The 26,942-nt window shown below is 47.5% G+C and overlaps 1 protein-coding gene across 1 annotated transcript; it reads right to left on the bottom strand.

The window, feature by feature from the left end:
• Positions 1-1,549: 1,549 nt before the first annotated feature.
• LOC310701336 (uncharacterized protein) lies at positions 1,550-25,367 on the bottom strand. The gene is made up of 7 exons (XM_083492086.1): positions 25,116-25,367; positions 21,246-22,414; positions 19,804-19,879; positions 19,079-19,161; positions 18,692-18,809; positions 18,298-18,402; positions 1,550-2,536 (listed from the first exon to the last, which is right to left on the bottom strand). Exons 2-7 carry the CDS (start codon positions 21,975-21,977, stop codon positions 1,659-1,661), a joined length of 1,992 nt encoding a protein of 663 aa, XP_083348212.1. The 5' UTR covers positions 21,978-22,414; positions 25,116-25,367; the 3' UTR covers positions 1,550-1,658.
• Between the last annotated feature and the right edge of the window lie 1,575 nt (positions 25,368-26,942).

Genomic DNA, 26,942 nt, shown 5'->3' with positions numbered 1-26,942 from the left:
TTCAGATACACTGAAATAGAAGTTGCCAGATCCTTCTATATAGTGAGAAGGTGGGGAGGGGTGTTACTCAGAAGGATGGTGGGAATGGGAGATAGGCAGATAGCTGGGAGAGCCTGTTGACGACTCTTAACGACTGTAATAGGTCTTACAGGAAAAGGCAAGGGGTGGTTGTTTCTGAGATTATTTATGGCTCTCCTTTCAGCATGGTTTAGATTTTGTTGTAAGTGATGGTGTTTTCTGGTCACATCTGTTTGGATTCTGTGGCGGAAGCAGTCAATGTACAAGTCCAGTGTGGTATTGCGTCCCTCAGGAGGGGTCCATGTGGAGTCCCTTTTTGTGTAACACTTTTTCGGTGGTAGTTGGTGGTCCGTGTTCTGTTGGGAGGGTGGTTGTTGTTCTCCAGTGGGTTGAGAGGCGTTGTGTTGTGAAGTTGAAAACCCCTTGCCTTTTCCTGTAAGACCTATTACAGTCGTTAAGAGTCGTCAACAGGCTCTCCCAGCTATCTGCCTATCTCCCATTCCCACCATCCTTCTGAGTAACACCCCTCCCCACCTTCTCACTATATAGAAGGATCTGGCAACTTCTATTTCAGTGTATCTGAAGAAGTGTGCATGCACACGAAAGCTCATACCAAGAACTAACTTACTTGGTCTTTAAGGTGCTACTGGAAGGAATTTTTGTACAAAAATGTGATATTAACAATGTGTCACTTATGCTTATCAAAAGAAGAAATAAAAAGTGTTGCCAACCCCCCAAATGGCGACTAGACATTTTGTTTTTGCACCCACAACCCAGGTCCCAGGATCCAGTTTGGCTCCTAGCTTTTGTATCCCAGTTTCTAACACTGTTCACGTGGTATGTAGCCAATGTGACTTCTCCCAGGATCAGTTAAACACTATCCAAGAGTGGTTTTTCACACACTAGGGGATTCTGTGAGGTTTCACTTCAGAATTAATTCTCTATCATCTTCAGGTTTTGGGGGGGAGAGGTGTGAGCTGTTGCTGGAAGTTCTCCCCCACATCACATGGTGTAAACTCGCCTTCTTTCATAGGTATTTATGATCACAGTTCCTGACATGTCATGGAATTTCCCGCCAGAAAACAAGTCTCTAAGAGCTGGAGCATATTTTGAGGGCATGTGGGGACAGAAGTCACATTGTCTGAGTGAAACTCCCCAGAATCGTGTTGGGATACTGCCTGGGAGACAAAGTCCATCATGGCCCCAAGCCGTCTGCCGGACGATCCATCATCTCCCGTAGGCACGCAGTATCAGCAATTAGTGACATGAGTTTCCTGAAATAGCTTGCCACATTCCAGAGCTCATGCACACTCTGTCAGCAGATAATTCACAGCAAAAGTCGCACTCAGGAGAGCATTATTTACAAGTTTTATTCAGTGTTGATCAGAACAAAGAAAGACATGACTGCCTGCGTCGGTGTCTCCAGACACAGAGAGAAAACGAAAGCAACAGAAAACCTAAACATCCTGTGAACAGGAAATACGCAGACTCTGTGACTCTCAAAGCCTGCTCCCTTTTAAGGTGGAACACATAATGTCTGTGTAATATTTCTTTAGCACAGAGCACAGGTGGGCCTGCCAACCAATTCCTAATATGACAAAGTTTGCTCCTGGAACTTTTTCCAACCCAACACTGAGTTCTCAGAGTACAGCCTCGGTTATGTGGGTCCTCTGATGCTTAACGAGAGTGCATCTTTGGTTAAAGCTTTTCTCACACTTGGCACATTTGAAAGGTTTCTCGCAGAGATGTTTCCTTTGGTGGTCTACCAAACTGTCACTCCGGGAAAAGCTCCTCCCACACTGGGGACACATGTGTGGCTTCTCTCCTGTGTGGATCCTCGGATGCCTCATCAAATGGGCTCTCTGACTGAAGAACTGGCCACACTGAGGGCATTCAAACGGTCGCTCCCCAGTATGGACCCTCTCATGCCTGATCAGTGTCCCTCTATTAGGGAAACATTTCCCACACTCGGGACATTCATAGCATCTCTTTCCTGCACGAACAAGTCTCTGTAAATTCTCTCTTGGGCGGAAAGCGAGCCCACCTTCAGAGCATTCATTCGATTTCTCTCCAGTGTGCAGTCTCTGGTGTATCTTCAGATTTTTTCCCTGCCTGAAGCACTTCCCACAATCAGGACACCTAAAAGGTTTCTCTCCTGTCTGGATTTTCTGGTGTTGGGAACAGAAAGCTTTTTGGTAGGTGTTTCCCTCCCACTTCAGATCGTCAGAGTGGTCTTCTCCATTATAAGCCGTAAGTCCTATGTTGTGGTGGTGGTACCTTCTCTGGTATTTGGAAACGAAGGAATTTTGTGCTCTGGAGTGTCGAACGGAGGGTTTGTTATGCGCATCTTCTAAAAGCTCCCTGGAGCCATTTTCTCCCCTCACTGGTTCCTCCCCCTCGCATCTCTGCTCATGAATTGCTCCAGCTCCAGGAATGGTCCATAGAGATAACTTCATTATCGTCCCTGTCTCTCCCTGCTGTGAGGGGTTCACCTTGATCAGACATCTCTTTTCATCACCTGAAGAGACAGAGAGAATTGTTTTTTTTTTGTTTTTTTTTTTAAATCTAGGTTCTTGACACTTTTCCTAGACTTCATGCCAACCTTCCCTCCTGTGCTCTCTCTCTCTCTCTCTTTCTCTTTCCTTCTCCAAAGTAGGGTGTCGTTGCTAAAACTCCTCTTTATTTCCTGTATCTATGATCATATCCCACAACAATCATGCCTTTACATTTAGAAGTCAATGGGCTTTAGGTGACCAGGATTTCTAGCGGTTGAGGTGAGGCTTCAAGGCCCGGCATAATTCCTCGCAGACCAAAACTTGAATAGATTTTACGGTAAATACTAAAAACAGCAGAACTAATTGTGCAAAAAAGCAACATTTCACAATGCTGTAGCACTGAACTTCAGGAGCTTCTTTCAGCACAGATTACAACAGTCCTTCTGTCGAGGGCCAGTAGCAATGGGATTAATAACTGAATATTTTAATGTCGAATGCTGTGTTCTCAAATGATGTTAATGCCTCCGTTGCAACAGTTAAGGATTTCTTAACCAGGAACAATGGTTCTCAGAGGCTTGATTTCTTTAACACTAATTTCTTTTATTTGAACTGACAAACCTTGCTAACAACAAAAAGAACCCTGCTTCTACAAAATGTAAAGGAAAGGAAGAAAAGAACAGGAAAGTGCACTTCTTTTTGCTTTTCATAAGACACAGTGGGAATGAAGGAAAAAACGAAAATACCTTTGTGTCACTCCCAAACCATTGCCCTTAAACGAACGCCACACTTTCTCAACATCTTCTATGGTCACATGACACACTTCTCTTTACTTCTCAGTGAAATAATGAAAACCAAACTTCTGCAGCAAGGTAGCAGCAAATTCCCCCGAATTGCAAATAACACGTGGCTCAGACAATTGGCAAGGGATGCGGGTGGCGCTGTGGGTTAAACTACAGAGCCTAGGGCTTGCTGATCAGAAGGTCGGTGGTTCGAATCCCCGCAACGGGGTGAGCTCCCATTGCTCGGTCCCTGCTCTTGCCAACCTAGCAGTTCGAAAGCACGCCAGCGCAAGTAGATAAATAGGTACCGCTCTGGCAGGAAGGTAAGCAGCGTTTCTGTGTGCTGCTCTGGTTCGCCAGAAGTGGCTTAGTCATGCTGGCCACATGACCCGGAAGCTGTACGCCGGCTCCCTCGGCCAATAAAGCGAGATGAGCGCCGCAACCCCAAAGTCGTCCGCGTCCAGGGGTCCCTTTACCTTTCACAAGCAATTGGCAGCATTCTCACAATAAAGCATTTTGGGCACCACAGAGGAATGCAGGAAGCTGCCTTATGCTTGATCAGACCACTGTCCCATCTTTCTCAGTATTTAGGGTTGCCATATTTCAAAGAGTGAAAATCCAGACACAAAAGTTGTTGAGGTTGTTGTTGTTGTTTGCAAAATCTCAAAAAAAGAAGTTTTTGAGCTGTTTTTCAAGAAATTCGCCAAAATCTACACTTCATGGGTTGCCATACATCCGGATTTTTATAGACATTTCAGCAATATTATCTACACTGATTTGCAGCGGCTCTCCAGGGTTTCAGGCAGGAATCCTTTCCCCAGCCCAGCCTGGGGAATGAAAACCTGGGACCCTCTATATGAAAAACAGGTGCTCTGGCTCTGAGCCACAGCCCTTCCCAAAGGCCTGATCCCTCCTCCTTCATGCCTTTCTTTGTGTGAGGGGGTAAGTGTTAGGGATTGATTAGCTGCTTGTGCGTAAAAACGTGCTCCCTCCGAGTTTGTGCGACCCCACAAACCTCCGTGTGTGACGGAGCTCCTCAGACATGTCTGCTCTAGTCACTAGTAGAGTCCGACAGTGGCTGTCTGCGGAAGCGTTTCCAGCAAAGGAGCTCCTTAACGGAAACGCGTCTCCTGGACTCACGGCGTGACAGTTTCCGGCGAGGTGTGGGTCTCCCTATGGGAGACTCAGATACCTCCCCACTGTTCTCGCTGGAAGCTTCCCTGAGCCCTCCCTCCTGCTCGCATTCCCTCAGAGACCCACTCCTCCCCCTGCTGGTCCCTGCTTCAGCTGTTGAGTCTCTTTCTTCCTCCCTGAGTCCCTCCACCACCTGATGCTCCGATGGCAGTTCCCTGACATCCACCTCCCCTCCAGGGCCCCCCTCACCCCCTCCCATTTCCTCTCCCCTGGGAGGTGAAGGGCTAAAACCCCGAAACGAATCTTCCTCATCTTCCGACGTCTCGAACAATTCCCTCCATCGATCGTCGTCCTGGCTCGCTGAATCCTCTTCCTCTTCAGAATCTGGGAACCCCTCCAACTCCTCTTCCTCGTCGGTGGTGGCAAAGTATTCCCTTCGGAACCTCGCTACAGGCTGAGGTTTACGTGGGAACCTCTGATGAAAAGTCTCTATTAAAACTTCGTCATTGACATCCTCTGCCCTAACCCAGGTGTTTTCCGACTCCGGTTCCCCTTCCCACATTACCAAATACTCTACTTGATCTCCCTTCCACCTGGAATCGAGGATCTCCGCTACATGGTAGCTGTGTTCCTTCTCCTCCATTGCTGGTCCCCTAGTGACCCTCCCTTCACTGTCTCCTCTATACGGTGACAGCAACGACCTGTGAAAAACTGGGTGCAGCTTCATGTGGTTCGGTAACCGGAGCCTGAAAGCCACTGGATTGACCTGCTGCATGACTTCAAACGGACCCAGCCTTTTGGGTCTTAATTTCTTACAACCTCCTTTGAACGGCAACCCTTGGGTTGACAGCCACACCTGGTCCCCCACCCTGATGCTTTCACCTTCCCTTCGGTTTTTGTCTGCCTGCCTCTTATATTCCTCCTTAGCCCTGTTTAAGTTGAGTTGGAGCTGGCGATGGATCGCTTCCATTTCTTCAACGAACTGTTCTGCAGCTGGAACGCTCCAGTTCTCCCCCTCCCCCCCTGGGAAGGCTCTGGGATGGCACCCGTGATTAGCCAAAAAGGGGCTCATCCCCGTGGACACGTTCTCTGCATTGTTGTAGGCAAATTCTGCCAACGCCAGCTTCTCCACCCAATCATTCTCTCTGTCATTAACATAACACCTCAAATATTGTTGGAGAACCCCATTTGCTCTTTCCGCCTGCCCGTTGGTTTCTGGATGACGGGCCGTTGAAAAATTAACCTCTACATGCAGTAAGCTCATGAGCTTCCTCCAGAACCTGGAAGTAAATTGTTTCCCTCGGTCTGAAACCACCCTCAAGGGGGCGCCATGCAACCGAAACACATTGTCTACAAACAATTTGGCTGTTTCTTCTGCTGTGACCGCATGTGAGCAGGCTATAAAGTGGGCCATTTTAGTTAACAGGTCTACTACAACCATGATGGCTGTTTTCCCTCTAGACCTTGGCAGATCAGTCATGAAATCTATTGCCACTGCTTCCCACGGTCTTTCAGGTGTGGGCAGTGGTTCTAATAAACCAGCCGGCGCCCGCCTCTCCCCCTTGGCTCTTTGGCATTGTTCACACCCTCTCACATACTCCCGCACATCTTCCCTGACCTTGGGCCACCAAAATTCCCTGGTAACCAGCCACATGGTCTTGTGTTGCCCAAAATGCCCTGCTGTGGGGCTATCGTGCAGCTGCTTGAGTACCTTCTCCCTCAATTCCCCTTCAGGTATATATAACGCTCCCTTATAATACAATGCCCCGTTTCTCTCCTCAAAACCACCGGATTTGTCTTCCTCCCTCCTGAGACCCCTGAGTTTGTCCTGGGCGTATGCATCCTGCACCGTACCCTCTACCAATTCCCTTTGCCCCACCAAAGTCGCCCCACACACCCAGCGGTCCTCTGGAATGATATGGGTTTCTTCGGGTGCTCCCTCCCCCTCCAAATATTCAGGTTTGCGTGAGAGAGCGTCCGCCCTAACATTCTCTGGGCCTGGCACGTAACAAATCTCAAAGTTAAATTTGGAGAACTCCTGGGCCCATCTCAACTGCCTTTGGTTGAGCACTCGCGCAGTTCTCCAATACTCTAGATTTTTATGGTCCGTGCACACTTGCACCTTATGTTGTGCACCAACTAGCAGATGCCTCCATCTCCGGAACGCCTCATGAATAGCAAGAAGTTCTCGGTCGTACACCGTGTAGTTCCTCTCGGATTTGTTCAGCTTTCGCGAAAAGAAGGCACACGGTCGCCACTCTGACTCCTCCTTCCCCGGCTGCAGAAGAAGCACCGCCCCTATGGCTCTGTCAGATGCGTCTGTTTCAACCCTTAGCTTCTTTCGTAAATCCACATGCAGAAGTTGTTCTTCAGAGGCGAAGGCCCTTTTCAGCTCCTCAAACGCTCGCTCCGCCTCCGCCGTCCATACAAACTTCTTTTTACTGCTGAGACAGTCAGTGATGGGCGCCGTCAGATGGGCGAAGTTGCGGATGAACTTACGATAAAAGTTTCCAAACCCTAGGAACCTCTGCACATCCTTCTTGGTTTTGGGTGTTTTCCATTCCAGCACTGCCTGTACCTTGCCGGGATCCATGGCCAATCCCTTGTCTGACAGGCGGTACCCCAGGAATTCCACCTCCTTGGTATGGAACCGACACTTCTCCAGTTTGACCCACAGCCTGTTGGCTTGCAGTCTGCTCAACACTTCTCTGACGTCTCTCACATGTTGCTCCTCATTCTCCGAATACACCAACACATCATCTAGGAAAGCAACGCAATTCTTGTAGAGCAAAGGGCCCAGTACGTGGTTCATAAAAGATTGAAAACACGCTGAGCCTGCTTGTAATCCAAATGGCATAACGAGGTATTCAAATGCCCCCAAAGGGGTAAACATGGTGGTTTTCCATTCATCCCCTTTCCTTATGCGTATCAGGTTGTACGCCCCCCTTAGATCCAGCTTTGTAAAAATCTTTCCCTTCCTCACCCTGGTCAAAATATCATCAATTCTGGGCATAGGGAAAGCCACCGGTTCAGTCACTGCATTTAACCTCCTAAAATCGCATACAAGTCTCGGCTTGTCCGCGTTTTTTTTGTCCACAAAGAACACTGGGCTACCCCCTGCTGCTTTGGACTCTCTGATGAAGCCTCTCTTCAGGTTCTTGTCAATAAACCCTCGCAACTCCTGCATTTCTCTGTCTGACATGGCATACAACTTGCCCACGGGAAGCTGTGCTCCAGGGAGTAAATTGATCTGGCAATCAAAGGGTCTATGAGGTGGTAGTTGGTCAGCTTCCTTCTCGCTGAACACGTCGCTGAGATCTGCATACTGTGGTGGTACCTTCACCTTCTCCATTACTTCAGTCCCTGCTAGGGTGGCTTGGGCCCCTGCTGAACCCTTTTCCCCTTTGCAGTGTTCTAAGCAATGTGCTGAACCAAAGGACACCACTCTTTGATGCCAGCCAACCAGCGGATCATGTAGAGCTAGCCAGCTCATTCCCAAAATAATGGGAGCGCTTCCCAGGGTGGCCACATTAAACGCTATCAGTTCTGTGTGCCTTGCCACCCTCATTATCATTGGGACAGTCTGCAAGCTGACTCCTCCTCCCAACAACTCCCTGCCATCAATCGTGGTCACCTGCAGGGGGTTGCTTAAAGGGATAGTCTGTATCTGGTGTTCAGCAGCAAACTCCTTGCTCATAAAATTGCAGGAGCTGCCTGAGTCCAATAGCGCCTTTATTTTTAGGGGGTGCCCATTTTGCAGCTCTAGCGACACTTCAATCACTAGAGCAGGTCGAGGAGCTTCTGGCACGGGCACTTTCACTGCTCTTTGGCCTGGCTGCAGTGCCCCGATTGTGGCAACCAGGCGTTGGCTTTTACCTGCTCCGTTCCCCCCTGTTCTCCCCCCTCAACAGCTCCCACCATCCCTTGCCATTCCTTCCTCTGGGGGCAGACTCTGGCAAAGTGGCCTGGCTGTTGGCAGAGATAGCATTTCCGGGGGCCCTTTCCCTCCTTCTTAGCCCCCACGCTGGTTTTTGAAAATGCGCGCGCGCGCGCTGTTCCGATTTCCATCGGCTCTGCCGGCGGGAAAGCTGGCTCAGGAATGTCTGGAATGCGGAACTCCTTCCAACGTTCCCCTCTCCCTTCCCGCCTCTCCAAGGCTCTTGCCTCCTGCCGCGCTCCTATGGTCAGCGCAGATTTGGTCAGCTGATCCATAGACTCCGCCCTGGGGCTCCGTGACAGCTCGTCTTTCACCGCCGAAGAAAGACCTTCTTCAAATAGCATTTGAATGGGTGCCGCCGATAAATCCCAACTCAGTCTGTGAATCAGCATGGTAAACTCAGTCCAGTACTCACGGACAGATCGACTTCCCTGCTTACAAGCCATTAGCTGTCTGCGCACCGCCCCTTCCTCAATATCGCTGGAAAACATGATATCCATTGCACGAAAGAACTTCCTCGTGTCCTTTAGTATGTCATTGTGCGTTGCCATTAGGGGTCGAACCCAGTCTCTCGCCCCTTTCTCAAGATGCCCAATTACGAAAGCAACTCGCGATTCCTCATCAGGGAACTCATCGAACTGCACATTAATGGCATATTGCATCTCTGTCCTAAAGGCATGGTAATCCTTGGGGTCCCCCCCAAATTTTTGCACCAATCCTGGTACCTTTCTGGGGAATTGAGTGGCTCTCCCCTTCTTGTCTGCATCCTGAGCCCTTCTCTCCTCCAGCCTCGCCGTCTGCAGCGCCAGTTGGACCTCCAACGCTCGGTATCTATCTTCCAAGCTTGGACCAGCTCCAGCCCCCGCTCCTCCGGTTCCGGTTGGTTCGCTCATGATGCTTTCTCTTGCACAGGCAGCGTACAGAGACTGTCGGACTGCTGTTAGGGATTGATTAGCTGCTTGTGCGTAAAAACGTGCTCCCTCCGAGTTTGTGCGACCCCACAAACCTCCGTGTGTGACGGAGCTCCTCAGACATGTCTGCTCTAGTCACTAGTAGAGTCCGACAGTGGCTGTCTGCGGAAGCGTTTCCAGCAAAGGAGCTCCTTAACGGAAACGCGTCTCCTGGACTCACGGCGTGACAGTTTCCGGCGAGGTGTGGGTCTCCCTATGGGAGACTCAGATACCTCCCCACTGTTCTCGCTGGAAGCTTCCCTGAGCCCTCCCTCCTGCTCGCATTCCCTCAGAGACCCACTCCTCCCCCTGCTGGTCCCTGCTTCAGCTGTTGAGTCTCTTTCTTCCTCCCTGAGTCCCTCCACCACCTGATGCTCCGATGGCAGTTCCCTGACAGTAAGTAAACAAGGAAGGGGGATATCTTAGCATTGTTCCAAACCCGAGATAATAGTTCATTTCTCCCCAACAAGCCAGTTTCGGTAAACAAGGCGGAATGTTTTGATAATCTTGCAAATCCTGGTTTGTTAGGGAGAATGCACCAGCATGCAAGTTGGGCACAGCATGGTTCTTTCAACCAAGGTTCTTTAGTTATCATTATGGGGTTCAACATCTGTATTTTAATTCGGGGAAAAGCAGCTTTGTAAAACAGGACGGCAGGTTGGTCCTCTTAGTTTTCCATGCAAATTCCAAAAGGAGTGGCTGTATCAGTCAGTCACAGCAAAGTCATAAAAAAGAAAGACTAGGCAGAAGGTAAACTGGGACCTGCTGGTTTGTCTATGGGCTTGCAATAGATTTAACTCCCAGTTGTTTCAGAGCAACAGCCACACAATGGTCAACTGCTGGAATGTAATGGAAGCTAGTCTGCTGACTTGCTCTTAAAATTAATTCGCTAATGAAGCAGTGTGTGTTTGTGAGATCACTGGCTGGGGTTGATGGGATTTGGGGGAGCAACATCTCAAATGTCATAGGTTCTTCCACTCCCAGTGCCACTACAGGTGCCATAAGGGATCAAATCTGGCCTCAAGTGGGGAAAAAAACAGTTGAGATCCAACCATAAAAGTGGGGGCAGTACCAGGGCTTTTTTTTCAGCCTTCTAGCAGGCAAAAAACAACATAAAATTAAAAAATGACAAAATGCTACAAAATGGTATTTATTGTGAACCGAACGCATTTTGGAAAAGGCTATTTCTCAAGCGCACTGAAATATAGAAAGCAGCTGAGACCAGCTGAGACTCTGCCAATGACCACCCACAAGACCAGCTTTCACAGCAGACAGCTTTCAACATGCTAAGCCAAACCATGGCTTGACTCGGCAAGGCAACAGGACCTCCCTGGGAACCAGCACACTCATTCATTCGTGCAAACCACAGATTGGCTTAGCATGACGTGTGACCCCAGGTCTATATGCTATTTATTCAGCACAGAGTACACGCGGGTTTGCCTAACAGTTATTAACATGGCATTTCCTATTTCTGTGCTGCTTGTTTTTCTACAGGTCACCAAGTACTCAACCATTTCTTATCAGTTTTTCTGGTGGCCTTTGTGGTGGAAAAAGCTGTCCTTCTGCTTAGGGAATCCAGAAGGTTTCTCATGGAAAAGGTTTCCTCTGATACTGATCAAAACCAGCAAGGGAAACTTCTCCTGCACTCAGGGCAATTGGTGGAGTCTCCCTCCTGTACAGGCTGCCTGACAGTTTCCTCAAATGGCAGTTCCCCAGTCTTAAAGCACTTTATACGAAGTGCTTTCTCATATGTATCGCCTGATGCCTCAACAGATGCCCACTCTGCCTGAAGCATTTCCTGCAATCGGGACATTTGTATGGTTTCTCTCCAGTATGTATCCTCTGATGCCTCCTCAAATTTCCTCTGCGAGTGAAGCTTTTCCCACACTCAGGACATTCATATCATTTCTCTCCTGTCTGGGTTCTCCGATATTTATCAAGACGGGACTTTTGCAGGAAGTTTCCCCTCCCCGTAGTACTCTCACGAGGGTCTTCCCTGGTAGGTTTCAAGAGACGTCCTGATCTGCAGAGGTGCTTTTTAGCATACTTGGATGACAAGGGTGCTCCTCTCCTTGTTTTCACTACAGAGGTTTGGTTAACAGCAGCTCTAAGACCTTCCACAGGTTCACAGCATTCGTTTTGGTCCTTCACAAATTTCGACTTGCATCTTTGCCCACAAACTGCAGTTCTCAGAGTGAGGTTCTTCTGGGATACTTCTGCAGGTGTCCGACGTGTTCTCTTTAAGCCCATTTCTGTCTGTTGAGAATCCTCATAGAATCATAGAGTTGGAAGAGACCACAAGGGCCATCGAGTCCAACCCCCTGCCAAGCAGGAAACACCATCAGAGCACTCCTGACATATGGTTGTCAAGCCTCTGCTTAAAGACCTCCAAAGTAGGAGACTCCACCACACTCCTTGGCAGCAAATTCCACTGTCAAACAGCTCTTACTGTCAGGAAGTTCTTCCTAATGTTTAGGTGGAATCTTCTTTCTTGTAGTTTGGATCCATTGCTCCGTGTCCGCTTCTCCGGAGCAGCAGAAAACAACCTTTCTCCCTCCTCTATGTGACATCCTTTTATATATTTGAACATGGCTATCATATCACCTCTTAACCTCCTCTTCTCCAGGCTAAACATGCCCAGCTCCCTTAGCCGTTCCTCATAAGGCATCGTTTCCAGGCCTTTGACCATTTTGGTTGCCCTCCTCTGGACACGTTCCAGTTTGTCAGTGTCCTTCTTGAATTGTGGTGCCCAGAACTGGACACAGTACTCCAGGTGTGGTCTGACCAGAGCAGAATACAGTGGCACTATTACTTCCCTTGATCTAGATGCTATACTCCTATTGATGCAGCCCAGAATTGCATTGGCTTTTTTAGCTGCCGCGTCACACTGTTGGCTCATGTCAAGTTTGTGGTCAACCAAGACTCCTAGATCCTTTTCACATGTACTGCTCTCAAGCCAGGTGTCACCCATCTTGTATTTGTGCCTCTCATTTTTTTTGCCCAAGTGCAATACTTTACATTTCTCCCTGTTAAAATTCATCTTGTTTATTTTTGCCCAGTTCTCTAATCTGTCAAGGTCGTTTTGAAGTGTGATCCTGTCCTCTGGGGTGTTAGCCACCCCTCCCAGTTTGGTGTCATCTGCAAATTTGATCAGGATGCCCTTGAGTCCATCATCCAAGTCGTTGATAAAGATGTTGAATAAGACCAGGCCCAAGACAGAACCCTGTGGCACCCCACTAGTCACTCTTCTCCAGGATGAAGAGGAACCATTGATGAGCACCCTTTGGGTTCGGTCAGTCAGCCAGTTACAAATCCACTGAGTGGTAGCATAGTCAAGACCGCATTTTACCAGCTTCTTTACAAGAATATCATGGGGCACCTTGTCAAATGCCTTGCTGAAATCAAGGTAGGCTACATCCACTGCGTTCCCTTCATCTACCAGGCTTGTAATTCTGTCAAAAAACGAGATCAGGTTAGTCTGACATGACTTATTTTTCAGAAATCCATGCTGACTATTGGTGATCACAGCATTCCTTTCTAGGTGCTCACAGACTGTTTGCTTAATGATCTGCTCCAGAATCTTCCCTGCTATTGATGTCAGACTGACTGGGCGGTAATTATTTGGGTCCTCTCTTTTCCCCTTTTTGAAAATAGGGACAACATTTGCCCTCCTCCAGTCTGCCGGGACTTCGCCTGTTCTCCAGGAATTCTCAAAGATGACTGCCAGTGGTTCTGAGATCACATCTGCCAGTTCTTTTAATACTCTTGGATGCAGGTCATCTGGCCCTGGAGACTTGAATACATCTAAACTAGCCAAATATTCTTGTACTATCTCCTTAGTTATTCTGGGCTGTGTTTCCTTTGCTGAATCATTTGCTCCAAATTCTTCAGGTCGGGCATTGTTTTCTTTATCGGAGAAGACTGAGGCAAAGAAGGCATTGAGTAGTTCAGCCCTTTCTGTGTCCCCTGTTTGCATTTCACCATCTTCTCCTCTGAGTGACCCCATTGTTTCTTTGTTCTTCCTTTTGCTACGAACATACCCATAGAAGCCTTTTTTGTTGCTTTTAACCTCTCTAGCAAGCCTGAGTTCATTCTGTGCTTTAGCTTTTCTGACTTTGTGTCTACACGTGCTGGCAATTTGATTGAATTCCTCTTTGGTGGTTTCCCCCCTTTTCCATTTTTTGTACACATCCTTTTTTAATCTTAATTCAGTTAAAAGTTCTTTAGATAGCCACCCTGGCTTCTTTAGGCACCTTCCATGTTTCCGTCTCATTGGTATTGCCTGACGTTGTGCTTTTAGTATCTCCTTCTTAACAAACTCCCAGCCATCATGAACTCCCTTTCCTTTTAGTATTGTTGTCCATGGGATCTCACCCAGCACTTCCCTAAGTTTTATGAAGTCGGCTTTCTTAAAGTCAAGAAATTGAGTCCTAGTATGCTTGGCTGCTCCTTTCCGCTGTATAGTAAACTTCAGAAGAGCATGATCACTCGCGCCTAATGATCCTTCCACTTCTACCCCACTAACCAGGTCATCAACATTGGTTAGGACCAGATCTAAAATGGCTGTTCCTCTTGTTGCTTCTCCCACTTTCTGGACAATGAAGTTGTCTGCAAGGCCAGTGAGGAATCTGTTTGACCTTATGCTCTTGGCTGAGTTTGACGTCCAACAAATATCCGGGTAATTGAAGTCCCCCATTACTACTATCTCCCTTCCTTTTGCATGCTTGGCCATCTGTTCCAGGAAGGCAACATCTATGTCCTCCGTTTGGCTTGGGGATCTATAGTAAACTCCCACAATGAGGTCTCTGTTATTCTTCTCTCCCTTAATTTTGACCCAAATGCTCTCACTTTGGCTTTGAGGATCTAAATCTTGGATCTCTTCACAGGTATACACATCCCTGACATATAACGCCACTCCTCCTCCTTTCTTGTCTGGTCTGTTTCTCTGAAATAGATTGTATCCCCCCATTATTACATTCCAATCGTGGGACTTATCCCACCAGGTTTCAGTGATGCCTATTATGTCATATTTAGTTTGCTGTACCAAGAGCTCAAGCTCATCTTGTTTATTTCCCATGCTTTGCGCATTAGTGTACAGACATTGAAGTCCATTAATCATTCCCCCGTGTCTCTTATTTAAGGATTTTTTCCTCCCACCACTAGGTCCGCGTGCTGTTTGCTCCATTTGGTCTATGACATTTGGATGATCATCTTCATTAATTGATAGACTCCTACCTTCAGGAGCACTGTCTCCCTCCCCCACATTAGTCAGTTTAAAGCCCTCCTGATGAGGTTTCTGAGATTTTTGGCAAAAACATTTCTCCCAACCGTTGTGAGGTGCAGCCCATCACTTGCCAGAAGTCCATCTTCAAGAAACTGCAGTCCGTGATCTAAGAATCCAAACCGTTCCTGTTTACACCATTTGCGAAGCCAGCTGTTCACTTCCACTATTTTTCCCTCTCTCCCTGGGCCACGTCGTTCAACTGGGAGGACAGATGTTTCTTGATGTTTCTTCCCTTCCTGTCTCCTGGAGAGAATAGAGAGAATTCTGTCCCTGTTCTAGTTCCCCTCAACAACAACAAAAAAAGGCACCTCAAGTCACACAACAAGGCCAATCGATGCCAAAGAAACCTGCCCACACTCCTCATCACAACACAAGGCAACCAGGCAAAATAATATGAAGCAAAGGTTTTGATTTATTATTTATTAAACCTTTTTAAAAAGGCTTTCCCACTTTTTCTATTGGAGGGTTTGGTATAAAGGTCAAGGTAAAGGGACCCCTGACCATTAGGTCCAGTCGTGACCGACTCTGGGTTTGCACCGCTCATCTCGCTTTATTGGCTGAGGGGGCCGGCATACAGCTTCCGGGTCATGTGGCCAGCATGACTAAGCCGCTTCTGGCGAACCAGAGCAGTGCACAGAAACACCGTTTACCTTCCCGCCGGAGTGGTACCTATTTATCTGCTTGCACTTTGACGTGCTTTCAAACTGCTAGGTTGGTAGGAGCAGGGACCAAGCAACGGGAGCTCACCCCATCGCAGGGATTCGAACCGCCAACCTTCTGATGGGCAAGCCCAAGAGGCTCAGTGGTTTAACCCACAGCGCCACCCGCGTCCCTTGGTATAAAGGTACACAGCAACAAATTCCAAAAATTGCAAGGAAATCTATTTCTATGTTAAAAAAAAGAAAAAGTGAAATGCAACAAAACTGAAGGGAATATTATATAAACAACCCAGCTCGTGGTACAAAAAAAGGAATATTAGAACTGTGCTGGCAAAGTGTGTAAGGTCCACCTTTGTCCTTGGATGGCTCCACAGAGGCCCTGTGAAACCTCCGATCCCATAGTTAGATGGCACCCTGTGAGCGTGGACATACAATTTGCAGGGTTGGGACTATTGAGTAAATAGGTTTTTGTGGAAGAAGGTTCAACATCCAAGCCTGGAGAAAAAGAAAGAGGGCAGAGTGAAGCAAGTCAGATTGCGCTAAAGGACACGAGTGGAACAGGTCTGTTAAAACAGGAGGATAAACTGTGCTGTTGTTGGGAGAGAACCACAACAGCCCCTCACCCTGTCCCACCTGGAGGGAAAGGTAGGGCCAAACATCTGAATGTGCGGAGACCAACTTTGTGGCATTTTTGTATGGGTTCTGTATGAATCAAAAATCAAACTAAAGAAATGTGAATGCTTAACTGGGATGAGCTGGGCGAGACGCTGATCCGACACAAACCTGAAAGTGCCGTTCCACTGGAGAAAGGAAGAACTTCACCCTCAGGTGCTCTTGAAGCTGACGGCCCCAAATTGTTCAGCTGAACCTGGGAAGGATTTGGTTGCCTGACTGGTGGCAGTGTTCCTCATCCTTTTCTGCCAGTGGTCAATGATGTCGGTAACGTGGCACTGCCAGGTCCTGCTTGACGTGTGGGAACTGGCTCAGCCATTTGAAAAAGAGTTGCATCTGCTACTCCCTGGTGGCTGTTCCCTTCCAGGAAGGCCTAGTCGCCCTTCCACAGGTGCCCTGCCTCTCGCCAGCACCGTAGCCAATTCCTCTCGTAGTCACGGGTCCTTGTCTCATCCGAGATCCATAGCAACTGGGAGACAGTCCAGTTGTTTGAAAAAAGTCACCCCCAGTTCTCAATAAAGGCACGGATTTCCCCATCTATCCCTAAGTTGGGGAAACGGTGAACACGAACAACAACAACAGGTAAAGGTAAAGGACCCCCGAATGGTTAAGTCCAGTCAAAGGCAACTATGGTGTTATAGTGCTCATCTCGCTTTCAGGCCGAGGGAGCCGGCATTTGTCCACAACAGACAACTTTCCGGGTCATGTAGCCAGCATGACTAAGCCGCTTCTGGCACAACAGAACACAGTGATGGAAGCCAGAGTGCATGGAAACACTGTTTACCTTCCCACCGCAGCAGTACCTATTTATCTACTTGCACCAGTGTGCTTTCGAAATGCTAGGTTGACAGGAGCTGGACAGAGGAATGGGAGCTCACCCAGTTGTGGGGATTTGAACCGCCAACCTTCCAATCGGCAAGGCCAAGAGGGTCATTGGTTTAGACCACAGTGCCACCCACCATATTTCAGTACGGCGCAATTATGTAGAAACCAGGATTTATGAGAGCGACGCAGGACGGGAGGGGAGGTGTGGTGCAGGGAAGCACAGTGGGATAAACTGTGACGCCAAAACAATACAGGTGCCAGAGGCATAAAACGGGACTCAGAGACAGTGGCAGAGCATAAACAGGAGCGAGCCGTAGAACAAATGTTAAGGGGAAATACAGGCATAGTAAGAACACGTATGAAGAAAACATTTATACCCGTGTTTGGCAAAAGACACACAGCTCTTTAATGTAAAACAGGGGTGGGAAATCTTTTTTCAGCTACAGGGCCACACTCCCTTCTGGGCAACTTTCCAGGGACTGCATGCCAGCGGTGGGAAGGGCAAGAAGCAAATGTTCAAGGTCACATTCCAGCTCAGACAAACGCCACTTGCGAAGGGCATCAACCAGAGCCATTAGAATGTATGGCTTGGGGAAAGCTGGACAGAAAGGCATGACTGAGGGGCTCCCCACCCCTGCCATAGGCACTAAGGAATACCACACAGGCCACACAAACACTTGCGTGCACACACACTCTCCATCCTCTGGCCAAGAAAGCAATAATGCATTTCAGCTCCGCAAAAATTCTCAAGAAGGGTGTGAAGCAAGGTATGGCCTGGGAAGAGTCTTGAGGGCCGCAGTGAAAGGTCCCAAGGGCCATTTTCCACCCCCAGGCCTGAACTTCCCCACTCCTACTGTAAAATGAAGTTTAGACCTCAGCAATGGAGCATGTGCCTTGTGGTCAGAGGACCCCATGTTCATTTTCAGAGAGCAGATCCAGGAGAGGCCTGCTGCCCATTAAGAACCATGTGGCTCTTATAAAGGCAGACAACGTCCTACGTTCTGAGATTTCATCAAGCATCATCCATACACATTCCAGCTTATTTTTGCATTCACAAATAAGAGACTTCTATTTAAAAATAAAATAAAACTACACCACTTTTTGCAAAACTGCATGGAAACAAAAAACAAAAAAGACCTCTTCAGATTTTTAGCCAAATACTTTCTGCTGCTTCTGCTAAGCCTGAGAACATTAGAAAAATCTCTGGGGAAACCATCCTGGGAGAGAGAAGACAGAGGCAAGGATGTTCTCCAGTCCTCTAAGGGAAACCCCAGAGTTCTTCAGAGGCAGTGTGGTGTAGCAGTTAGAGCATCTGACTAAGACGGAGGAAGACCCAAGTTCAAATCCAATTCAGCCATGAGACTTGCAAGGGCGATCTTGTCCCAAACAGCATCCCTCATCCCTAACCTACCTTGTGGATTAAGAAAGGAGTGGGCGACAAGCCATTTACACCACCAAGAGCACTTTGGCAGAAAGGCAACATTAAAACACAGGAATTTTTGTGTGTTGCAAGAGTTGCCATTTTGGGTTCTCTATCCCCTTACCTGAATCTTGACTTGGGAATCCTTCATTTTCCACAGGAAACTGGACAAAGATCTCTTCTTTTTCATGGTGAGAGGCAGGGTCAGGTTTAGGAATCAAGAGTCCCTCTTAAGTTTGAGAGAGAGAGACAGAAAAATAATAATTATTATTATTATTTCTGTCACAAAGAACATGCATTGATTCTTCCTGGCCGTTTTTGGCTTTAAAAAAAACAACAATTGACAATAAAAATGAACTATTGATAAGAAAAGCAATTTGAACTCAAAACAGTCTAACAAAAGCGCTGCCCGAGTCTTTTTAGAAACCAACAAATATTGTGGTTTGTATTGAATTGTATGTTTGGACCCGTCATGCAAAAAATCGATATATCAGGGCTTTAATGGAGCAGAGACTTACCCAAAGATTCTGTATCTCTATCGTCTTCCTGCTTGACTTGCCAAAACATGGTCCTCTGGCCTTGCTGGGCTGGGGTGGTCTGGTCCATGTGTGAAGTTTCCTCAAGATTCATTGGCCCCTGAGAATGAGAGATGGGCAAGATTGCTTATAGGGCGACATCAATATGCACGGACCTGGCAAGGGCTCCCTATCCAGAGGTGCGTCACAATTTAGGATTTGACAGAGAGGGAAAACATAATGATGTCTGGCTCTATTCTTAGGGATGGTTTTACATTAATAAATCACTTAGAAGTCATTCTGGCAAGTAACCTGCGTATACATAAATTAAATAGTTTAAATGACTGAGAAATAGACAACCTAGGTCTTGCTCCTTAAAAGTGAACATACCTTAGCCTGACCCGACATGGCCATTTCTGGTTTTTCAGGAGGAAGCAAGTTGCTGTGATCCCCTGGACCTTGGCTTCCACTGCCTGCGAAGGACAGAAGGGAGATTATTTCATCATCATCATCATCATTTTATTGCCTTTCATTTATGTTTCAATGGGATTTACAAATACACCAGAAGGACAGCCCAAAAAATAGAACAGAAAACAAACTGAAGACGGGTTTAAGAACAATGCAAAATGGACGCTAATAGCAGAGGGAAATTTACCCATCTGGGGCAGCTTGTTGGAACAAAAACACCTCCTGCTGCTTCCAAGTAGTGCAGACAGCGACAGGAATGCTATTCCATAGAACAGCAGCAGCCACACTGCAAGCTCTGCTCTGAGCAGATTTCTGACATTTTGGGGGACTGAAGGGGAAACCCTCCTGCAGAAGGCAGTTATCAGGTGCTGGCGTTGCTTCTTTCAAACACAGGGCCTTCAAAACTTTAATCTTCCTTCTGTCATCTCTCAGGTGGCACATCCCACTTTTCTGAATTTGCAGCTCCTTCTGCATATGCTTCTGTAGGGCAAACTCTGAAGAAGCATGTGTAAGGGGATCATAGCCATAGCTGTCAACTTTTCCCTTTTCATGCGAGGAATCCTATTCGGAATAAGGGAATTTCCCTTAAAAAAAGGGAAACGTTGACAGCTATGATCATAGCCTTAATGCCAAAGTGGAAGCCTTACCCAGCAAACAGAGACCGTTGCTACTGCTTTGCTCCTCTGTTTCCTCAGCCTCCAGGGAACCCTCCTGCAGTGGCTTCTGAGGAAAAAAGACAATCCAATTGGTGAAGAATTTAAAGACACCCTTATCCATAGGATTTGAAGATGCTCGTAAATGTAGAACATGGGTAGGCAAACTAAGACCTGGGGGCTGGATCCGGCCCAATCGTCTTCTAAATCCAGCCCACAGACGGTCCAGGAATCAGCTTGTTTTTACATGAGTAGAATGTGTCCTTTTCTTTCAAATGCATCTCTGGGTTATTTGTGGGGCCTGTCTGGTGTTTTTATATGAGTAGAATGTCTGCTTTTATTTAAAATGCATCTCTGGGTTATTTATGGGACATAGGGATTTGTTCATTTCCCCCCAAAAAAGATATAGTCCGGCCGCCACACAAGGTCTGAGCGACAGAGGACCAGCCCCCTGCTGAAAAGGTTTGCTGACCCCTGACGTAGAAGCTGCCCTTCTTGCATTTAAACTTATCTCTTATAATCATCAACTTTGTTTGAGTATCTCTTTCGGCATATGGACTGCTTATATTAATTCATGTGTCTAAGTCAGGACTGGTGGATTACTTTAACCCTTAACATGGGCAGATTGTGTTTCTCTTTTTTTCCCTTTTTGTTACATTTGCAAAACAAAAAGGCATCTAAAAAAGAAGATGACATTGGGCATTTGCAGTCATTTCAGCCTCTGAAAAGCAGGGCTGCCAGCTTTTCCATCAGCCTCATTCCTGGGCTTAGCAGCAGTTTGATTTCACTGACACTGGCAGGTAATTGCTGCTTTTCTCCCTCGGTGCTGTGCAGTGAAGGGTTACACCTATCCCTGCATTCAAGCAGCTGCTTAAAAGCACAAGAGCAGGGCAGAGCTGGTTAGCTGACAACCCTCTGTGTGTGTGTTCCCAATAGGGCTACTAATATATTACTAAGAGTTATCTCCTTGAATTGGACAACAGCTCTACGGCCACATTCACACTAAACAGTGGTACCTCGGGTTACATATGCTTCAGGTTACAGACTCCGCTAACCCAGAAATATTACCTTGGGTTAAGAACTTTGCTTCATGATGAGAACAGAAATCGTGCAGCGGCGGCACAGCAGAAGCAGGAGGCTAATTAGCTAAAGTGGCGCTTCAGGTTAAGAACAGTTTCAGGTTAAGAGCAACCCTCCAGAACAAATTAAGTACTTAACCTGAGGTACCACTGTACCTTAAAGTGGTGTGACACTGCTTTAATAAGTCATGGCTTCTCCCAAAAAATTCTGGGAACTGTAGTATGTTAAGCCCCAGGGAGCATGGCCAATGCTCAGGGATCATGTGAGTTGTAGTTTGAAACATCTGGAAGGAAACTACTTGGGAAAGGTAGCGCTATCCTCTTCAAGATTCTGGAAATTAAACCTCAAACCCTCACCTGCCACTCTGCAGCCTCGGCCAAGTCTTGCTGGCTGGCCATCAAGAACTCCTCTGCCAGGGCCACCGCCTGCGAACACGACTCCGGTCCTCCTGCTCGGATCCAGCTCTGCAGCTCTGGCGGGAGGCTGGCCAGGAACTGCTCCAGGACCAGCAGCTCCAGGATCTGCTCCTTGCTGCGTCTCTCTGGCTTCAGCCACCGGTGGCAGAGATCCTGCAGCTGCAGGTGGATCCTCCGGGGGTCTTCCACCTGCTGGCAGCAGAACTGCCGGAAGTGTTGGCGCTGCACCTCTATCTTGATAGCGTCGCCTCGCAAGATGGCCGCCTTCACCTTCCCATAGTCCTTCCTGTCTCTGGCTTCCAGGGAGACGAAGGCCTGTTTGGCTTCACCGCTCAGCGCAGGCAGGAGCCGGGCTGCCCATTCTTCCCTAGGCCACTGGCAAGCTCCGGCCACTTGCTCGAAGGAGGCCAGAAAGGCCTTGGCATCGTCCCATGGGGTGGCCTCCAGTGACAATGGGTTCTCTGTTGTGTGAGGAGACTGCAATGTTGTCAGGAACTCCTGCCACTGGGCCTCCCAGCGCTGTTGCATCCCGTTGCAGGGCTCCTGCTTGGTCTCTAGAGATGCTTTCCATCCTGGCTGCTCCCTCACACAGTCCGATTGAGCCACGCTGGAGGGCTTGTTATCCCCTCCCAGCCCTCCTTCTTGTTCTGGGCTCACAATTTGAGGCTCCATTTTCCCACCCAGTCTGCGAAGCCCTGAATCTGGAGTCAGGAGATGGAGGAGTGGGCTTGTTGGCAGACTAATCCCAGTAGAAGCCTCTTTCCGCACCACACTCAAATTTCTCTTCTCACAAGAGACTTCCTGAACTTTTGGCGGGTGTTATTGCTTGAGGCTGACCTTACAGTGTATAACAAAAGACCCGATGTAAAAAAATGAATTTGCGGCAAAAATTGACACACCAAGAGAGACCAATAAGGGTCGCAGGCAGATTGCTGGCGCCTTTTCACACTGTCTGGCAAAATTTTATTTCGTTTTGAAATCGACCTGACATAGATTATCCTCCATAAGCAGCAGTAAAAATAGGGATTTCTTAAGAAAGGTCTGTTGGTGGTTGTTTTCTTTAATTATGCCTTGTTGATGGCTTGTTGGTCTCTGACCCCACGTGGCACCTGAAAGATGAAAGTATTTTGATTGAAGAATGGAGAATGAAGTTAATAGACTATGCAGAATTAGACAAATTAACAGGAAGGATCCGAAACCGGTAGGACCAGAAATTTACCGAAGACTGGAGTAAATTTACGATCTATTTGAAAAGTATTTGTGATGACCAGACGATGTTTGTAGGTTTGCAAGAAGTTCTGTGAGGAGTATTATTGGAAGTATTGTAAAAATGGAGAAGGGGTGATGATACGTTAAGAGATGTAAAGACAATATAAAGTTAAGAAATGCATAAGAAGTGGTTAAGACGGAGGATCATCAGAGGTGCTGATGGAAGTCCAATAAGATTGTATTTGTAATAAACTGTGCGGTATGATTTATAATTTATATGTTAAAATTAATAAAATATATTTATAAAAAAAGGAAGAAATGTGAAAATATTTACCATTGACAACTGATGGCTGTTACAAACATCCAAGGTGATGATACTATTGGATTCATGAAATGGGTCCAAGGACCGCAGGGTTCAAACCTCTCCCCATTTGTTTATTAAAAAAACCCCACACATACATTGATTTGAGTGTTGCATCACCTTTGAATATAAATAAAACTTTTACAAGAAGATGAGAAAGAGCAGAATTCTGGTCAAGAGGCTTCTGCTCGGGGGAACAGCCGTCGCTCAGTGTTAGAGGAATCGCTTTGCAAGCAGAAATCACAGAAATCATAGAGTTGGATCATCATCCAACCTCCTGCGATGCAGGAATATGCAGCTGTCCCACACAAGGATCGAACCTGTGACCTTGGCATTATCAGCACCACGCTCTAACTGAGCTACCCAGGATGATCCCAGGTTTAATCCCTCAGCATCCACAGGTAGTAGGCCTTGGAGGCAAAGACCAGGATGCCTATGCTCTTTTGTTGGAGGCTTCACTCCAGGTTTTCGAACAAGTGCTTCCCACCAACAAGTGCATATCCTTGCCCTTAAAAAGGTAAAGGTACCCCTGCCCATACGGGCCAGTCTTGACAGACTCTAGGGTTGTGCGCCCATCTCACTCAAGAGGCCGGGGGCCAGCGCTGTCCGGAGACACTTCCGGGTCACGTGGCCAGCGTGACAAGCTGCATCTGGCGAGTCAGCGCAGCACACGGAAACGCCGTTTACCGTCCCGCTAGTAAGCGGTCCCTATTTATCTACTTGCACCCGGGGGTGCTTTCGAACTGCTAGGTTGGCAGGCGCTGGGACCGAGCAACGGGAGCTCACCCTGTCGCGGGGATTTGAACCGCCGACCATCTGATAGGCAAGCCCTAGGTGCTGAGGCTTCTACCCACAGCGCCACCCGTGTCCCTTCCTTGTCCTTAGGTACTGGCTAAAATTATAAAGGGGGTTAGGGCCCGTTTTAATACTTTCAGATTTCAAGGACGTGCTGAATCTTAACACCGGAGCAACGCCATCTTGGAATCAGGAAACGCTACAAGTTACTGAGAATTAATTACGGCCTTTCTTTGGACAATTCTGAGTTCCTTAGACTTTGAGGTGGGATCTTGCCTCATGAAATCTGCCATTTTGAAGCATTATTTTTGTGCTGGCCGCACGTCTAAGCTTGTCTGTCCAAAATTTGCCCCTTGGTATGCCAAGTTACCCATTCAGACGCCTCGCCCTCACTTATGTGATCAGCACCACCAGCAGCAAATGGAGAATTGCTTTTATGGCTCTGTGGCTCCAGTCTGTGCACCTGGCCACAGTTGAAGGATGCTATCGCCAGATCCCTTATACATGGGATCCACTTGCCCATGTGGAGGCAAGTATTATGATGATGATGATGATGATGATGATGATGATGATGCCCCACTGCTTCCTGGTTTGTCCAATCTACACAGACATTAAGAGAAGCTTTGTTCAAAGATTTAAATCTCCCAGTTGGGAGATCAATTGGGTATTTTATTAACTTTTTATAAGGTGGCAGGTCCCCCTACACTTCTGGAAAAAGTGGCCGGTTTTGCCTTTTGAGTGGCAATTTTGAGAAGAAAAGTTTATGGGGATGATGTAAAGTTCTTCAGGGGAGCAAACTGTCATCTCACAGAGTGTCTGCTTTTAATAATCATTTTAACCACGTAATAGATTTTATTCCATTTCTATTCTGTATTCTGTGTTCTATCTTTTGTAATGGCTTTGGCCAAACAAACAAACAAACAAACAAACAAACACCTCCCTCCTGGCTCTTAGCCCCCGATAGCCCTTATCCTCCAGGCACTTCGTATTTTAAAGCCATTTAATACCCAGGAAAGGAGTGAGCAGACCTCCCTCTTAAAAGCACAAGAGATACTACCCCTCCAAGCTTCCTTACCTACAACCAAAAATACCTTTTAACTCCAGCTGCACCTTCAGGGAAACAGGGGGAGCCTTTTCACAGCACGGAATTGTCGCTTTTTAAAAGAGCATCATTTTGAAGCACCCGCAGGCGACGAGGTTGAGCACTGGCAAGCGCAGCAGTTGTTGTTTTTTTATAACGATATATTCAAATATTGTACATTAAAACCAAGCCCCCTTGTCCTCATTTGAACCCACGGCTTCCCCAGTTTCTGTTTGTTCCCTGTGTGCAAAAGAGGGATCGAAGTTGGTCTGCAGTTGATGATGGAATGCAATTAAATGATGATGATCAAATGCAATAAAAGGGAAGGAGGCGGAGGGGACTTCGCACAGCAAGTGAGACTCACCTTTTTAGGGGGGAGGGAAGCGCGGCTCCCCGGGATTTTCCGGCGGGGAAAGGGGAGAGGAGGGCGGCTGCGAGGTTTCTGGAGCGATGGAGGCTGCTCTCGTTGCCGGTCTCGTTTCTTCCTCCTCCTCCTCGTCTAATGGCGACAGAGAGGGAGCCGAGGTTCCTGCACGCGAGCAATGCTGCCCCCGACTGGAAGGAGCTGCTCATGGCTCCTCCACCCACCCAAAATAATTTGAGTAATTAGTTCTTGTTTAATTATGATTACATTGCCCCTCGCCCCGAACTCAAAACGGCTTGCAAAAGCAAAGATTTGAGAAATAGATATTAAACACGAATGAAAGCAACCTACAACATGCACACCAATATGTAAAAGTTGTTTTGCTTAGTAGTTGTAACCCGCTCTGGGACCTTAGGTAATGCAAAGGTTGGATAGCCATTTTGCTTTTCATTGAGTTTCCTGCATTGCAGGGGGTTGGACTAGATGACCCTTGGGGTCCCTTCCTACTTGTTTGTATTTGTAGAGCGCCCTTCATCTAAGGTTCACAGGTGGTTTACTTTGCAGTATTTTATAGTCTGCAAGAAAAGGGACCCAACAACTCGCAGGGTCATCTAGCCCAACCCCCCGCATTGCAGGAATCTTAGCTAAAGCATCCGTGACAGATGGCCCTCCAACCTCTGCTTATAAACCTACAAGGAAGGAGAGTCCGCCACCTCCCGAGGGAGACCGTTCCACTGTCCAACAGCTCTTACCATCAGAAAGTTCTTCCTGATGTTTAGCTGGAATCACCTTTCTTGCAACTTGAAGCCCTTGGTTCACATGCTAAACTCCAGAGCTGTAGAAACAAGCTTGTTCCATCAACCAAGCACCAGCCCTTGAGATGTTTGAAAATGGCTTTTCCTTTCAGTCTCCTTTTCTGTGCTAAACATCCCCAGCTCCCTCAACCGCTCCTCATAAGGGTTGGTTTCCAGACCCTTGATCATCTTGGTTGCCCTCCTCTGCACACATTCCAGCTTGTCAACATCCTTCTTAAATTTTGGTACCCAGAACTGGACATAGTACCCCAGAACAGAGTGGGACTATGAATTCTGATCCGAACACTGTACAGTGGTACCTCGGGTTAAGAACTTAATTCGTTCTGGAGGTCCGTTCTTAACCTGAAACTGTTCTTAACCTGAGGTACCACTTTAGCTAATGGGGCCTCCCACTGCCACCCCACGATTTCTGTTCTCATCCTGAAGCAAAGTTCTTAACCCGAGGTACTATTTCTGGGTTAGCGGAGTCTGTAACCTGAAGTGTCTGTAACCTGAAGTGTCTGTAACCCGAGGTACCACTCTATCTCTGTTGATGTAGCTCAGAATAGCATTAGCTTTTTTCGCTGCTGCGTCACACTGTTGACTCATGTTAAGCTTGTGGTCTTCCCAGACCCCTAGATTCTTTTCACATGTACTGCTAGTAAGCCAGGTGTCTCCTTGCTTATATTTGTGCCCAGTTCAACTTAGTCAGAAAGCCCAAAAGGACAACTCTCCCTTATGTTTTGGAATGTCAAGACTTCTCATTGATTAAAAAAAAAAAGTATTGTCATCTTTTTAAAGATGTAGCTGTTGGCTTCTTAAACACTCTGCCATTTTATGCAAGAGACACTTCCTGTCATGGCCACCCCAGCCCTCCTCTCTAGAAAGGAAAAAGGAACAGGGGCACCATCTATGCAGGGCCGTGAGGGCCACCTCAAAAAAATAAAAGGGGCTGCCCCCCCCCAAGTTCTGTGGCGGCCACATGCATGCCGTGAAGTGAACTGATGCACACTTGGGAACAAACAAGTCCCCC

The sequence above is a fragment of the Podarcis liolepis genome, assembly GCF_965112155.1.
Source record: "Podarcis liolepis genome assembly, chromosome: 2".
In the NCBI taxonomy this organism is placed as follows: Eukaryota; Metazoa; Chordata; class Lepidosauria; order Squamata; family Lacertidae; genus Podarcis; species Podarcis liolepis.
Note: the sequence above shows the minus strand (reverse complement) of the source record. Positions and strands in the feature narration are given on the sequence as shown.